Consider the following 15,384-nt stretch of genomic DNA (forward strand, 5'->3'; position numbering starts at 1 on the left):
AAAGAGATGCACCCCACACACCCCCACCAAAATCAAGGGACATCTTTATCCCTAGAATTTGGCGGGTCGGGGAGTAAAATTTTAAAAATAACAATAAAATTGATAAAATCCCAAATAGAACAATTCATCCCATGCAAATTCATCATTGTGCAATGTAAATATTAAATTAAATTTTGTAAATAAGATAAACACAATTCAGATTCATATAAGGAAATGAAATACATTGATTCATAATGAAAAATTGTACAAATTGTTTCAGATTCATCAATCTAGAATCTAAATAGTAGTATGAAGAATAGCATATACTAAAGTTTGAAATACTAAATTGAAATCACTCACAAATAGTAAAAGTGACAAGCCAAAGACTCAATATGAGGTCATCAATATCTATAGACAATCCCATTCACTGGTCCTCTACATCCATCTGCTGCATGAAGTTTAAACTTTGCATGTGAAATGTGAGATAGAGATATGTTTTAGTCTTTAGAAGACCGAAATTGCATTATTTTAAAATTTTAAGAATTATAGGAAAAAGAACAGGAAGGGGAGAGGGGGGGCACTCAGAGGCAACCCTTTTTGGGAAATGCACTCCCCACATTCAGAACATGTTTCCCTGGGTGTTTCCCAAAATGGGGACATTGGGAAATGTTTCCCCAGCATCCCCCAAGGCTTAGAGAGTAGGAAGTGAGGGAGGTGCACCCCCAACACCAGGGAACAAGTCCCACTGGAACACCGACAAAAAAACTAGGGCAACCTTTAAAAACTAAATAACATGCATAAACAGACTCCCAATGCTTCTCGCTTTTTTAGCTGCCTTTAATTCAGTGCCCCCTCTTCTGAACTTTTGAAGTTCCTAGAGCAAGACGCAGAGGCTGAGAATGGGACAGCATAAATTTCAATCCCTAATAGGCAGTTTGATTCCAACACTGAAGTTTGAATCACGAGTGTCAAATTGGATTTGCGATCATCGTATTATTTTACATTTTAAGTTTAAGTTTTTTATGTTCTTAGTTCAGTTGTATTAACTTCAGAAGGCTTTTTAACATCTCATACTGAAAAATAGTTATATGACAAGCAGGTGAGTGAAAATCCTGCCTTTCCTGCTGTGATATCATGGTCAATATGGATGATTACAAAGAAATCCATTTTTGAAAATACTGCCCTCACACCCACTCAAACCCACATGATCAATTTCAGATATGACGGGTGGACAAGAAACAATCACAAGTTAAAACAGAGACAGAGAAAGGCAGTTAAAAGACATCTCTTACACACAAGGATTCATTGATGGGGGATCCAAGGAAAACCTAGACTTAAGCAGGGCAGGAGGATGCCATTTCTTTAATGAAAATCAATAGATATCCTTTTTATGTGTCTTTGGAAATGGTCCAAACAATTGAACTGGAATCAGAGTGTCTTCATACTCCTAGCAATAGCCCAGAAAATCAACATAAAAGAGATCCAAGTTTCTGGCTATTTCAAACAAGTGACTGAATGGCTAAATGGGGACTATGCAATCAAAATCTTTTTTCTTGCAGATGCCATCACAGGATTCCTGAGCCTAAGGATTCCTTGTCATAGAGATAAGATAAGTCAATACCCAACAAAGGAAGATAAAAAGGTCAATGGGGCTGCTAAGTACATCTGTGTCAATACAAAGTGGGAATGCAAGAGCAACTACTATAAAAGCAAGACATCATCTGATGAATCATCCCATGCATGAGAATACACAACCCTCGGACCAAGAATAGAAATGTCAAGCATCAGGAAACCTGGGAGGGTATCTCAACAAGTCCTGGTGATGCTGCAGTTTCCTGTAAATGGGAGGAGAAAGGGGTGGAATGCCTCCGGCCAGAACTGCAATTTCAATGCCTGTGACTCTCCTACCATCTGAAGTTGAAGCAAGAAAGCTCCTGATAGGTGGCCAACCAGAAGGGCTGAGCTGTGGTATGTCCTGCTGCCTGGTTAGAACCCCTCACAGAGAACAACTCAACAGCAGATGACTTCACCAAAAAGGCTGTTGACTAGCAGGCAGAACTTGAAATAACTCAGCCAGTAAAGAACTGAACAAACACTTAAAACTGTAGAATATCTCGTATATCTTTCAATTGTTGCCCAATCCATGAATAACTCGTTTCCAGGGAATAAATGAGTTTCCCTCAGCAAGTCAATGTTAAACTGAGATTTTAAATAATGCATCCCCATACTGGCACCCACACTGGCAACATCATCTATATATTGTAATCACTTTTTCAATACTTTCTGAAAGTAGTCCATTCTGATACTTCCATGTGAATCTATAATATATGATCATTCACATACTATATATCATTCATCTGCAGTTCTATGAGGCTAACAAAAAAGGTTTAGCTTCTAAACAATATCAAATGGAACTGGGTTCAATACAGTCTAGATTAATTCCTTTAGTGCAAACAGAGAAATCTTGAATTTTAGTGGAACTCAGATGAAGCTAGTTGGGATAGAAGCTTGTAGAAGCCAAAGGTATAAAGCACAGTTTTCAGATAATCAAAAACTCTGCCTATCATGCCTACTAAACTAAAACATTGAAGGTAGTCAAATAAACATTAACATACCTGAGGAAGTAGCATCAAAAGACCATAAAGAGTTTTCAGCAACCATGTATATCGTCCAGGATCTAAAAGCTATAGTACAAAACAAATATCAGCATTCATTATTTTACTCAATTATGTGAGGTCTCCAACCTTACAAAACTTGATTCACATAAAACATACGATCATATTTGCAAATAAGAAAATTGGTAAATAATTGCATGAAATCAAGATCACTACACAGGGTACCATATTTAAGATATGGCATTTTAACAACACAAAGTGAACACAAACATTATATCACCTTAGATATTTTAACGGCATTAGCAAACTAAACGCAAAGTAAACATGCCAAGAATAGTCTTTTATGAACTTTTTCTTTGAAATACCGCAAAGAAATTATGTTTTTGCCTAGATTTATTAATACACGTATCTTTCTTTAGTTGATGAAACTAGGAATTCCGTAAGAAATATCAACAACATTAAACTACAGTCCACAAGCATATATGCATCATCTCAATCTTTGTTGTTCACACGTACCTATTGTACACAATATGAGTTGACTAGATAGATTTCAAAATAATTTCCAAGTTCCACTAATGATGATTACTTTTCTCACCTTTATTTTTAAACAATTGCACATATAATGATACAAACAGAGTTCTTTATCACACAAATATTTAAAATATCTAGAAAATGAGAATATCCATCATATGATAAATAATATATATATAATGTTTTGAGTACAAGTAATATGATTGAACTGTCATCTTCGACAATATTATATTATTTATGTTGATTTTTAATGTAACTTGGACAAGTGGTTTCCCATGGGTTAGTCTCTACCTAGGGAAAAGTGGCCAAAATAATTCTTTTCCTAAGTGTGACTTTATAAGTGAAAGTGACTTTATAAGTGGTAAAGTCAATGTTAAATTATAAAGTGAAAAGTGACTTTAGACATAAAGTACCACGTGGGTACTTTATTTAATGGGTGAGTTAAAAATAGAAAGTGATAATTAAATACAAATTTATTCTCATCCCTTGATCTAAATGAATCTGAGCCATTAGATCTTAGGGTTGCCCAAAAGTCATTTAGGGAAACAAAAGGGGGGGAAGACAAGAGAAACTGCATTCATTCTTCATGAGCAGATTGGAGAAAGGAGGTTGAGAGCTGGAGAAAAGTTTTGAAGGAGAAATTTGTTGCAGCAAGCTGAAGGAGTGATTTTTGGGCAAAGTTGGGCATGGAAATCAAAGCATAAAAAACAGCATAAGGTACAGTACGAACAGCATTGAATGCTGTGAGTTTCACGCCGTTCAAGAGAAGTTTAAAAAAATATGTACAGTGGTACGGAAATCTGTACAGTCCGGACAGTGGTATCCGTACAATACATATTTTCAGCTTCAAGTGGGCATGTAAATCAAGGCAAAGTGGGCACAGTTTTCAAGGAGTTTTGGGCTCAAAAGATAAGTTGTATTTTGTTGTTTTGTTTTATCTGCAAATACATTTTTCCTGAACTTGAAAGATAAATAAATTTGAAGAGCTCTCTAACAGGTTTTCCTCGGAGAAGATTGAAGGGCTTTTGCCTGGGTCTAAGTTGACCAAAAATCTATGTGTATTTTTATGTGTGTTGCTGGTCTGGTTATGTCAATATTTATTTTCAGTATGCGTTGACAATCCATGTGTTTTAATCTGAAAATTTCATTTCCAGAATTCTATATGTTGAATGTATGTTTATGGGAAAGAGCATTTAACTGAATGGGAGTGATAAGGTGAAATTAAAACCGGGTTGGGGTTGCAGGAAATTTTTTTTAGTCATCAAATTTCAACATGGTATCATAGCTACATGCTAAAAATTGCAATTTGAACAGCAAACAGTGGTTTGGACAACAAATTGAAAGTTTGGACAACAAACTGCTATTTTGGGACAGCAAGGTGAAATTTCACACAAACTGAACTTTTGGGATAGAAAGGTGTGCTGGAAAGTTCATTTCTCCATTTTCTTGCTTTTGTAAATTTTGGACAGTAGTCCTGGCCATGTTCTTAAGGATAGAGGACAGACTAGATGGGATATTCAACTATGTCGTTTGGAATGATAAAATTCAGACAATGTTTGAGGAGGCAACAATTTGGGACATAGTGCAACAAGTTGTTGTACCTCCTACTGCTACAGATGAACTTGCTGAATTCACAAAAAATCATGCAAAGGCAAAAAGGATTTTGATGGACAGTCTGAAGGATCATGTGGTTCCTCAGGTGAGAGGAAACACATATGCATATCAGATGTGGACAGCTCTAACCACTCTCTATCAGAGTACCAATGAGAGCAGGAAGATGGTACTCAAAGAACAATTGAAGAACATCGGGATGACAAAGGCTAAAAGTGTTGTTCAATATCTTGGCAGTGTCAAACAGGTACATGATGATTTGACTGCTATTGGTGAAGCAATTGCACCCATAGAGTTAGTCGGGATAGTTGTAGCGGGACTTCCTAAGTCTTGGGAGGTCTTTGGAGATGTTGTTACCTCTAGGGAGAATCTTCCCAATTGGGACAAATTCTGGGAAGATTGTGTGCAACATGATATACAGAAGACTGGCAGTGGTGGGGTGAAGATAGCAGATAAGGAGGATGTAGCCTTGACAGCCAGGGGGAAGAACAAAGGCAAGGCCAAGAAAGGGGTCTCATCAGATGGGGCTAAGGGAACAGAGAAGAAGAAGAAGAAAGATACGGATATGTCCAAAGTCAAATGTTGGGCATGTCAAAAGATGGGACACTATGCTGCAAAATGTCCTGAGAGGAAGAACAAGGGCAAGAAGGGTACTGCAGCTTTAGCAGAGGTGGAGCAGTTTGCTTCACAATTTGACTAGGGCTTTGCATTTATTACTTCTACATCTAGTAGGAGTACATCATCTGATGTGTGGTACATAGACAGCGGGGCTTCCCGCCATATGACAGGTACACGGGAGTTCTTTTCAGAGCTTGCATAGAGAGCACTTGATATTGAGATTGTACTAGGAGATGACCGCACTGTGAGCGTTGTTGGTGTGGGGACTATGACCTTTGAGAGGGACTTTTTGCCTCGTTTGGAGGTCATGGATGTTTTGTATGTTTCGAGGATGAAGAACTTGATTTCAGTGTCTGCTATGGAGGAGAAGGGGTTTGACGTCACTTTCTCAGGAGGTCAGGTATTGATCCATCCCAAGGGAGCTTCCATCACTTTGGCCAAAGTGATTAGAGTCCACTCTGGGAAACTATACAGTTTCAATTTTTAGTTGGCATGAGCATTGGTGGGTAGCACATCTTGTAGCACTCACACTAGTACCACCAGCAGTAGAGACTTGTGCGAGTTATGGCACCGGAGGTTGGCGCATATGCATCATGGAGCTTTGAGAGTACTAAGGGAGATCACTGCTAGAGTTCCTGATTTCAGTGTCGAGCATTATGAGGTCTACAAAGGGTGTGCTTTGGGCAAGTACACTAAGTTCCCATTCCCAGCGAGCGACAGCAAATCTACAGGTATACTAGCCTTCATTCATACTGATGTTAGTAGCCGTATGTCTCATGTGTCTTTGGGTGGTTATGAGTATTATGTTATATTCATTGATGACTACTCTAGGAGGACGTGGATATATTTCCTGAAGACCAAGGGTGAGGTCTTCAGTCACTTTAAAGATTTCAAAGCTCTTGTGGAAAAGCAGACAGGTAGGAAGATTCGGGTCTTGAGGTCAGACAATGGTGGTGAGTACACCGATGGTGGATTTTCTGACTTCTATGCACATGAGGGCATTAGGAGAGAGTTCACAGTTCCTTACAACCCCCAACAGAATGGGGTGTCTAAAAGGAAGAACAAAGTTATTGTTGGGGCTACTAGAGCGATGATTCATGATTAGGGATACCTTTGTTTTTGTGGGTTGAGGCCTACAATACTGATGTTTATATTCAGAACAGGAGTCCTCACAAAGTATTGGGGAATATGACTCCAAGGGAGGCTTTCACTGGAGAGAAGCCTCATGTGGGACATCTTCGTATCTTTGGATGTCTCACATATTCTTATATCCCCAAGGAGCAGAGGACGAAGCTGGAACCCAGGGCAAAGAAGGGTATCTTTATGGGTTACAGTGAGACTTCGAAATCCTATTGGATCTTCATTCCTTCTAAACAAAGAGTGGTGATTAGGAGCGATGTGAAGTTCGAGGAAGAGAGGGCCTATCGGAGATCACGGGAGTATGATAAGAGAGAGTCACAGACTTCTCCTCAGCAAGCAGGTTAGGTACAGGGAGCAAGACCTCAAGGTTCTGGATCGACTGGTACAGGAGGTACTTCAACATCAGGGACATTTGGGGCACCAATGGCGAGTTCACCGAGCACTTCTTTAGGGAGTAAACTGGTACAGAGTTCACATGGCACTTCAGCTGACACAGGCACAAGTGCCAGTACAGGTTCTTCAAGGACAAGTGTTGGTACAGGCACACCAGGGTCAATTGGCAGACCTTCAGGTTCACCAGACTAGGGGGCAAAGGATGAGGTTCCCTATCGGGAAGCTTCTTTGGGGAAGAGGAGGCCCAAGTGGCTTCAAGACACCTTGAAGGAAGCGGAGTTCGTTGTTCCTCTAAAGATGATGAACAGGGGGAGTGTGCCACCTGAGCACTTTTGCAGTTATGTAGCCAAGGCTACCAGCATTATTGACTCTAAGCCTACTACCTATGAGGAGGCTGCCAGCCAGGAGGTATAGAGAGAGGCTATGGTGGAGGAGTATGCCTCTATCATTAAGAACAATGTCTGGGAAGTGGTGCCTAGGCTTGAGGGAAAGTCAGTTGTGACTTCCAGGTGACTCTACAAGATCAAGCATGTTGCGGATGGCAGCATTGAGAAGTTCTAGGCAAGGTTTGTGGCTAGAGTGTTCTCACAGATAGAGGGAGTTGACTATGATGAGACCTTCCCTCACGTAGCTCAGTACACTCTTCTATCTGGTCCCTTATTTCTATTGTTGCAGAGATGGGTTGGCATATTCATCAGATGGATGTGAAGATAGCATTTCTGAATGGAGTTATAGAGGAGGAGGTGTATGTTGAGCAGCCACAGGATTTTGAGGTACTTGGGCGAGAGACCCGTGTATGTTGGTTGAGGCAAGCACTCGACGGGCTTAGGCAAGCTCCGAGAGCTTGGTATTCGAGGATTGATACTTACTTGCAACAGATGGGTTTCACGAAGAGCTATGTTGCACGGGTTCCCGCACCCGGTGGTGGGGTTCTCGAACCCGTCCCGGGTTCCCGCACCCAAGTACCGGATTCGGGTACAGGTTCTTCTCAGAAGAACCCAAAAGAACCGGGTTCTTACATGAAGAACCAGGTTCTTCAAAAAAAAATTGGGTTCTTTTCCTTTAACGGGTCCTTGGGTTCTCGGGTTCTTCGAGTTCTTGGGTTCTTCGGGTTCTTCGGGTTGGGTTCTTTGGGTTCTTCATAAAAAAAACTATATTAAAAATTTAATTTTCAAATAATTTTTTTTATTGAAATTTAAAATTATTTTATTATTAAGTTTTAACTTTTAACAAATGTAAAAAACTTTAAAAACCCTAAATCTTTAACTCTCTTTGAACGCACGATATGTGATTTCATTTTGGTTGAGGCTTGAGCCGTTCCCATTTACCATTTCTGGCGGCAGTGGGCAGCTTCAGCAGCAGTGGGCAGTGGGCAGCTTTAGCGGCAGTGGACAGAGCAGCTTCAACGGCAGTGGTATTTACTACTTTATGGTGCTCTTTCGTTTTCAATTTTCTTACTCAGCTAGTTTATTTCAACAGCAATGGTATAGTCTAAAACAGTTATCATGTTATTCACAAATAAATCAGATTTTGAAAATCCAGTTATCATGTTATTCACAAATAAATCGGATTTTGAAAATCCAGTTTAATTTAATGAGGTTGGCCCTTCCCTGTAGGAATAACATATTCTTAATTTAATGATTTATAACTTGCAACATCGGACAGGGCATAGCTCAGTTATTTGATTGCCCTAGAAACAAATATATGCACATTTCAGCTACAAGAAACCGCATTCAAATGAATCCAACTATACTCTTCTTGAGTACCTTTAGTGCCTCATTGTTAAATCAAACCATAGCACTGTTAAAATAAGATCAGTGACCTTAATACTACATCTATAACTCAGACATTCATTGAATAAGCATTCTTAAATTGCTGAAATTACTGAACTTAGGATAGTAGACCGTTTTACAAGCTTGTTGTGGTGGAATGGGAGCCTCAAGAGCGTATTACTGCCCCTAACCATGTATATGACATATGTAGTGTGCCTGGTTATCAATACCATGATATATAACGTCCTAATCTAAAAGGTTGGTAGGAACAGGGCTTAGAATGAGTGACTAAAAACCAAGTGACTGACAGAAACTGAGAAATATAAAGACACGTAAATATTCCTGCATAAGGATCAGCATATAAATTTACTGGGTGCATGGACCTTGAGTTTGGTTAACTCTCGTGAGTGTAACTATGGCACCAAGTAAGTTGGCCTTAATGAAATTACTGAGCGGTATTATTGATTGTGCGGATTTTACTTAACCAGATGGCAGATAGGTACTGGCTTGATACCTCACGTGTTAGATTTTACATTGTTAAAAAGGAATGGGAAAGGTAGTTATAACTCTGCCTTCACTGCATGGAAGAGTTTCAAAGTTGGAGTAAGTGGCTCCATCCCTGGCGATGTGAACAAGTTTCTTCAACTTAAATTTTGGTGATAAATTTTGAAATTTCAATGTGAATGTTGAATGTTCAATGATGTGCATGTTTAAATGATTAAAGTTTTCTTGTTTAAAGTTGAAAAAGTATACAAATTCAAATTTCATATATGTTATTAATTATAATTTATAAATTTATAATTTATAAAATTTAATTATTAAAATTTAATATTATTATATTACCTGACGAACCCACACACCCTGTTTCCAAAAATGTCGTCCCCGTCCCCGTCCCCGTCCCCGTCCCCGAACCCACGTTTCCTGGCAACATTGACGAAGAGTGATGCAGATCCGAACCTATACTACATTGTTGTAGGGGACAATCCACTCATTCTTGTGTTATATGTTGATGACTTGTTCATTACTGGGGCAAAGACACTGATTAGTGGTTGCAAGGTGGATCTTACTATGGAGTTCGAGATGAAGGACATTGGCCTGACGCATTACCTTTTGGGGCTTGAGGTGTGGCAGGAGGAGGGGCATATCTTTCTGGGGCAGGGGCAGTGTGTTGTGGATGTGTTGAGCAGATTTCACATGGTAGACTTTAGACCCATGTCTACACCTATGATCACCAATTGGAAGAAGCTTCATGCTTCACATTCTAGTTTGGCGGATCCCACATTGTATAGGCAACTTGTTGGGTCCTTGATGTATCTGGTCAACACTAGGCCAGATATATGATTTGCAGTGAACACACTTAGCCAGTTCATGGTTGAGCCCAGGAAGGTGCACTAGGTAGCTGCAAAGCACATTCTTCGCCACGTGCAGAGAACTGTTGATTATGGTCTAGACTATAGGCGGGGAAATGGAGTGACGTTGGCGGGTTACACAGATTCAGATTGGGTAGGTTGTGCTTCTAACAGTAAAAGCACTTCAGGGTGTTGCTTCGGATTGGGTTCGGCAGTTGTGTCGTGGTTCAGTCGAAAGCAAAAGTCAGTTGCTTTGAGCTCTTTTGAGGCTGAGTTTATGGCTACTAGTCAAGCTAGTTGTGAGGCCATTTGGCTTCGCAAGTTGTTGTATGGCCTATTTGATCAGGAGTTGAGACCAACAGTTATTCACTGTGATAATCAGAGTTGCATTAAACTCACGGAGAATCCAGTGGTTCATGACAGATCAAAACACATTAACATCAAATATCATTTCATCAGGGACTATGTTCAGAAGGGGGCAGTGAAGTTGGAGTATATATCAACAGATGAGCAGGTGGCAGATATTCTCACGAAGTCCTTGCCAAGAGGCAAGCATATCCATTTCAGGGACAAAATGGGTGGTGAGAAACACTTACATCGGTAAGAGGGAGCGTTGATTTTTAATGTACCTGTTGACGGCGCTGGACCAGCCAACATGTTAGGGGATCTCCTCGGTAAGAAGTCCCAATCAGAGCTTAGACTGTTTGGTGTAGGAGTCCCAGCATTAAGTCGTACGGTGATGCCTTGACCGCAATTTCACACAAAGTTAAGTAGGATCACTCTGTTGGTAGCAAGGGTGTGACATATGCAGTGAGACAAGGAAGGTGCATGAGAGGTTCTAACACACGGGGTTTGAGATGAGTGCGCCCCTTGGAAACCTGTGATAGCACGGAGTTAAGAAGGGAACGCACGAGCAAAGATGCATCACAACATGGAAGGCAAGTTAGCTAGCAATCCAAAGTGATGATTAAACCAACAACACATTTCAGAAAGATTCATACATACAGACATAGAAAGCTATACATGCATACGTAACCAAACAGATACATTTGTCATTTAGAGTAAACTAGAAAGCATAGAATACAATACAACATATGCATGAAACGTGTTGGCTCTTGTTATATTAAGAAGTGTAAGTTCCAGTCATACAATACATCCATGTCCAACCACTAGTTTCGACAACAAAACGTTATAGCCACAACCATCTGCTCCTCCAAAGAGATGCACTAGCTCTGTGCAATGGAGAAGACAAGGTTCGGTTAAATATTGTCCAAGCTCTCTCCAAGATAGTTGTTAGGTTATGGTATGTTCTATGCTTATAACAGTTTACTTCTTTTTCTTATTATATTCCACATATTAGCAATCACATGTACATAAAGTAAAGTGCAGATAGAACATTAAACGATCGACAGAAAACAAGCCAAGACAAGAGACACAAGATGTGGCAGCTAGCCAGGGACAAACCCCACAATGTGTGGGGAAACCCTTTGATCAAATCTTCTTTTATCTTCAATAATTCAGCAGAGAGAAATAGTACAATAAATCTGATTCATATCAGCAGTAGCAAACCCTAGATCAGCAACATCAGCATTAGCAGCTTCATTATCAAACTAGGGCAGACGATATCTCACAAACCGACTGTCAGATCGGCTTGATTCTACCACCAAAAGTTGCGACTTCTAGAGGAGGTTTAGATGAACCTACAACGCAGTTCAGATGAAGAGATCTTCTAGTCCATGCAGGTCAAACTTTACTTCTGCAGTTGCAGCTTCAGTTTCAGCAGCTTCTGGCTTCAAACTAGGGCAGTTGATATCTTGCAAACCGTCCGTCGGATTGACTTGATTCCACCACCAAAAGTTGTGGCGTTGAAAGGAGGTTCAGATGAACCTACAGCGCAATTCAGATAAGGAGATCTTCTAGTCCACGCAGGTCAAACTTTACTTCTACAGTTGCAGCTTCAGTTTCAGCAGCTTCCGACTTCAAACTAGGGCAGTCAATATCTTGCAAACTGTCCGTCGGATTGACTTGATTCCACCACCAAAAGTTGCGGCTTTCAGAGGAGATCCAGATGGACCTACAGCGCAGTTCTAAGGAGGAGATCTGATGGTCAGCGCTAGTCAAACTTTGGATCTGCAGTTACAACTTCAGGTTCAACGGCTTCCGGCTTCACATATGTGAGGGAGAGACCCTTTTCTGCGGAGTAGAGAAGAGACTCTTTTTTGCGCAGTAGAGAGAGAGATATGTGATGAGATGAGTGAGTCCAAATGAGGAAAAGTCCCCCTATATTTATACACAACGTTGTTGTTTGAATAGATGCGACTATTGGGCTTCTGAGCCTACATGAGTTGTAGGTCAGCTTGATAATAATTCCATAATCAAAATAAATTCATATCTCCATGAATACTTATCGGAATCGGATGATCTTTATATCAATCCTACACCTCTCGACAAGAGGAATCTAATAAAAATATTATCAGCCATGAATAAGATGACCCACATGAAGTTTTGCCCTAGTTTCCAATTTTAACACTCCCTCTCAACTAGGGAGAACTTCATCTGCAATCTGTCTATCGGTCGTTACTATTCATCCATCAAATGCACTGCCCTGTACAGCCTGTCCCTTACCCTACTCTTGTTCTATTCTGCCTGTTCTGCTTTGTCTTGTTCTGCCCTATACAGATCTGTACGGCTCTGCTCTGTTATGCGCTGCTCTGCTTTTGTCCGAATTATGAAGAAGAAGAAATGATCGAGGATGTATCATATTGACTCAAAGTCAGTCTTAGAGTATGTACCACTGGTCCCAGACCAGTCTCAACCAACCCGAAGTCAGCGTCATAGTGAGTACAACTCTACTGGTCCCAGACTAGTATCATCCTCCACTGACTCAAAAGTCAGTCTCAGAGTGCGTACCACTGGTCCCAGAGAAGTCTCAACCGACCCGAAGCCAGCTTCATAGTAAGTACCACTCCTACCACTGGTCCCAGACCAGTATTTCAATCTCAGAGAGTGTACCACTGGTCCCAGACCAGTCTCAACCGACCCGAAGTCAGTGTCATAGTATTTACCACTCTCACTGGTCCCAAACCAGTACTGCACTGACATGAAGTCAGTCTCAAAGTATGTACCACTGGTCCCAAACCAGTCTCAACCAACCCGAAGTCGGTGTCATAGTATGGTACAACTCCTACCACTAGTCCCAGACCAATATCATTGATCCCAGATCAATGGAGGTCATCCTAGCATAGGGAGTATGGTAGATACAACTATGCGTCCATCGGTACTACTATGGTCCCTAACTTCATTTCCCTACTTATTTATCAGATGAGAGGTACTTCCCATGAGTCCCAGACTGCATGGGTAGGATGCCTCGACAAGAGAACTAATCAATCCTGTCCTCACAGGAGAACACATCAATCCTGTTACAATCGCCATGGAGAACACATCAATCCAGGCCTCACAGGAGAACTAATCATCCTGCTACACAGGAGAGCGAATCATCCTGTTCCACAAGAGAACGAATCATCTTGTCCCACAAGAGAGTGAATCATCTTATTCCAGTGCGCACCACCAGGGGAGGGTGAGTCACCCTGTGGTCGTATGTTGCTCTGGTAAGAACTGCAAGCCCTTAGAGCTCCCAGAGCTCAATGTATGCAACATGCAGGACCCTTGTACAAGGGTTTCTTGACGACTCCAAGTCGTTCGAGAAAATCATAGATTAGATCTTTCCTCGAGGCTTTGGCAAGGTGTATTGACCTGTACATCATTTTAATGCGATGGAGCCTCCTTGCTCATTGACTTACCATATCCCAGATGATGTATATTTGCTGGAGCAATCGACGAATATGGGATTCCTCAATAATCGAATCCCACCTCTGGTTGTTACAAAGAATCACAGTGGTATCCAATGTAAATCCAAACAGCTCACTAAAGAGCTTTCGCAACCAGACTGCCTCACAGGTGGCCATGCTAGCAGCAATATATTATGCTTCGGCGGTGCGCAAAGCCACTGACTTCTGTTTCCTGCTCATCCAGGATATCGAAGCAGATCCCAAGGTGAAACAGCACCCATAAGTGCTCTAACGGTCCACCACACTGCCTGCCCAATTAGCATCAGTATATCCAAGTAGTCTCACATCTCCGGCAGTGTATTTTAACCCATTAGTAATTGTGCCACAAAGATATCTCAGAAGATTCTTGGCATCAATCCAGTGAGGCTCAACCAAACATGAGCTCACAATGCTAACTGCAAAACATATGTTCAAATGGAGGTTCACCAGGAACACCAATGCGAATGAGTTTATGAAACTCAGAGGCATTTCCCAAATCTGATCCGACATCACTACCATATAACTTCTAAAAGTTAAGATCCTCGAGGTAGTCACAGGCTTGCAGTTCATCATACCGAATCTTTCCAATATCTTTACCACATATTTTCCTCAAGATAGGAAAATTTCCCTTGGCTTCTGCCACACTTCAAATCCTTGGTCCTTCATTTCAAATTCAGAAGCCAACTCCCTCTTACATTTGTGAATGAGAGGGTATGCCCCTGTTAGAAAGAGGTCATCCACATACAACACCAGTATGAGAGGCTTGTCATCTTCAACCTTAAAGTAAATGTTAGGATCGGCTTCACTCCTAGTGAATCCAACTTCATCAAGTAGCTATCAGTCCTCTCATACCATGCTCGAGGTGCTTGCTTCAACCCATAGAGAGCCTTCTTCAACCTGCATACATGAGATTTTCGATCATAAATCTCAAATCCTTCAAGTTGCTCCACGTAGACCTCTTCTTTGATCGAACCGTGCAAGAACGCAGTCGTGACATCCATCTGATGTAGGTTCCATCCTTGTGAAGCCACAAGGGCTATGATCGAGCGGATGGTCATATATCTGGCAATAGGTGCAAATATCACATCATAGTCTATACCTTCCTTCTGGGAGAAACCATGAGCAACAAAATGAGCCTTATACTTTTCTGTGCTTTCATCTGTTGCATGGTTTATCCTGTAAAGCCATTTAGAAGTGACAATTGTCTTGTCCTGGGGTCTAGGAACTACTTTATCTTGTAAAGCCATTTAGATGTGACAATTGTCTTGTCCTGGGATCTAGGAACTACTTCCCAAACATCATTCTCCATAATAGACTCATATTCTTTGGTCATAGCATCCTTTCATACTTGATGCTTGACAGCATCTGAGAATGAAGGAGGCTCATTTTGTATGATCGTGCTCATGATGGTCAGGTATCCCTGATACTTGTTAGGTTTCTTACTTTCATGAAAGGTTCCTCGGGGTGCAGCATGTCCTTCAGCATCATCAAGTATCCCCTAAGCCATGAAGGCCTCTTCCTAGAAGAGGGAGGCTTAGGTGGATAAATA

The 15,384-nt window shown here is 41.0% G+C and overlaps 1 protein-coding gene across 6 annotated transcripts in view; it reads right to left on the reverse strand.

Moving 5' to 3' along the window:
• The window catches only part of LOC149262963 (protein VAC14 homolog), a 194,730-nt gene that overhangs the window by 55,518 nt on the left and 123,828 nt on the right, over positions 1 to 15,384 (reverse strand). For all 6 annotated transcript variants that reach the window (XM_089425520.1, XM_089425518.1, XM_089425510.1 and 3 more), the window contains exon 18: positions 2,595 to 2,663. In XM_089425520.1, coding sequence (XP_089281646.1) covers positions 2,595 to 2,663 — 69 coding nt within the window. The remainder of the gene's footprint in view (positions 1 to 2,594; positions 2,664 to 15,384) is intronic.

The sequence above is a fragment of the Pinus tabuliformis genome, chromosome 6, assembly GCF_031772625.1.
Source record: "Pinus tabuliformis cultivar Carrire ecotype Pingquan chromosome 6, CPIR1, whole genome shotgun sequence".
NCBI classification, from domain to species: domain Eukaryota; kingdom Viridiplantae; phylum Streptophyta; class Pinopsida; order Pinales; family Pinaceae; genus Pinus; species Pinus tabuliformis.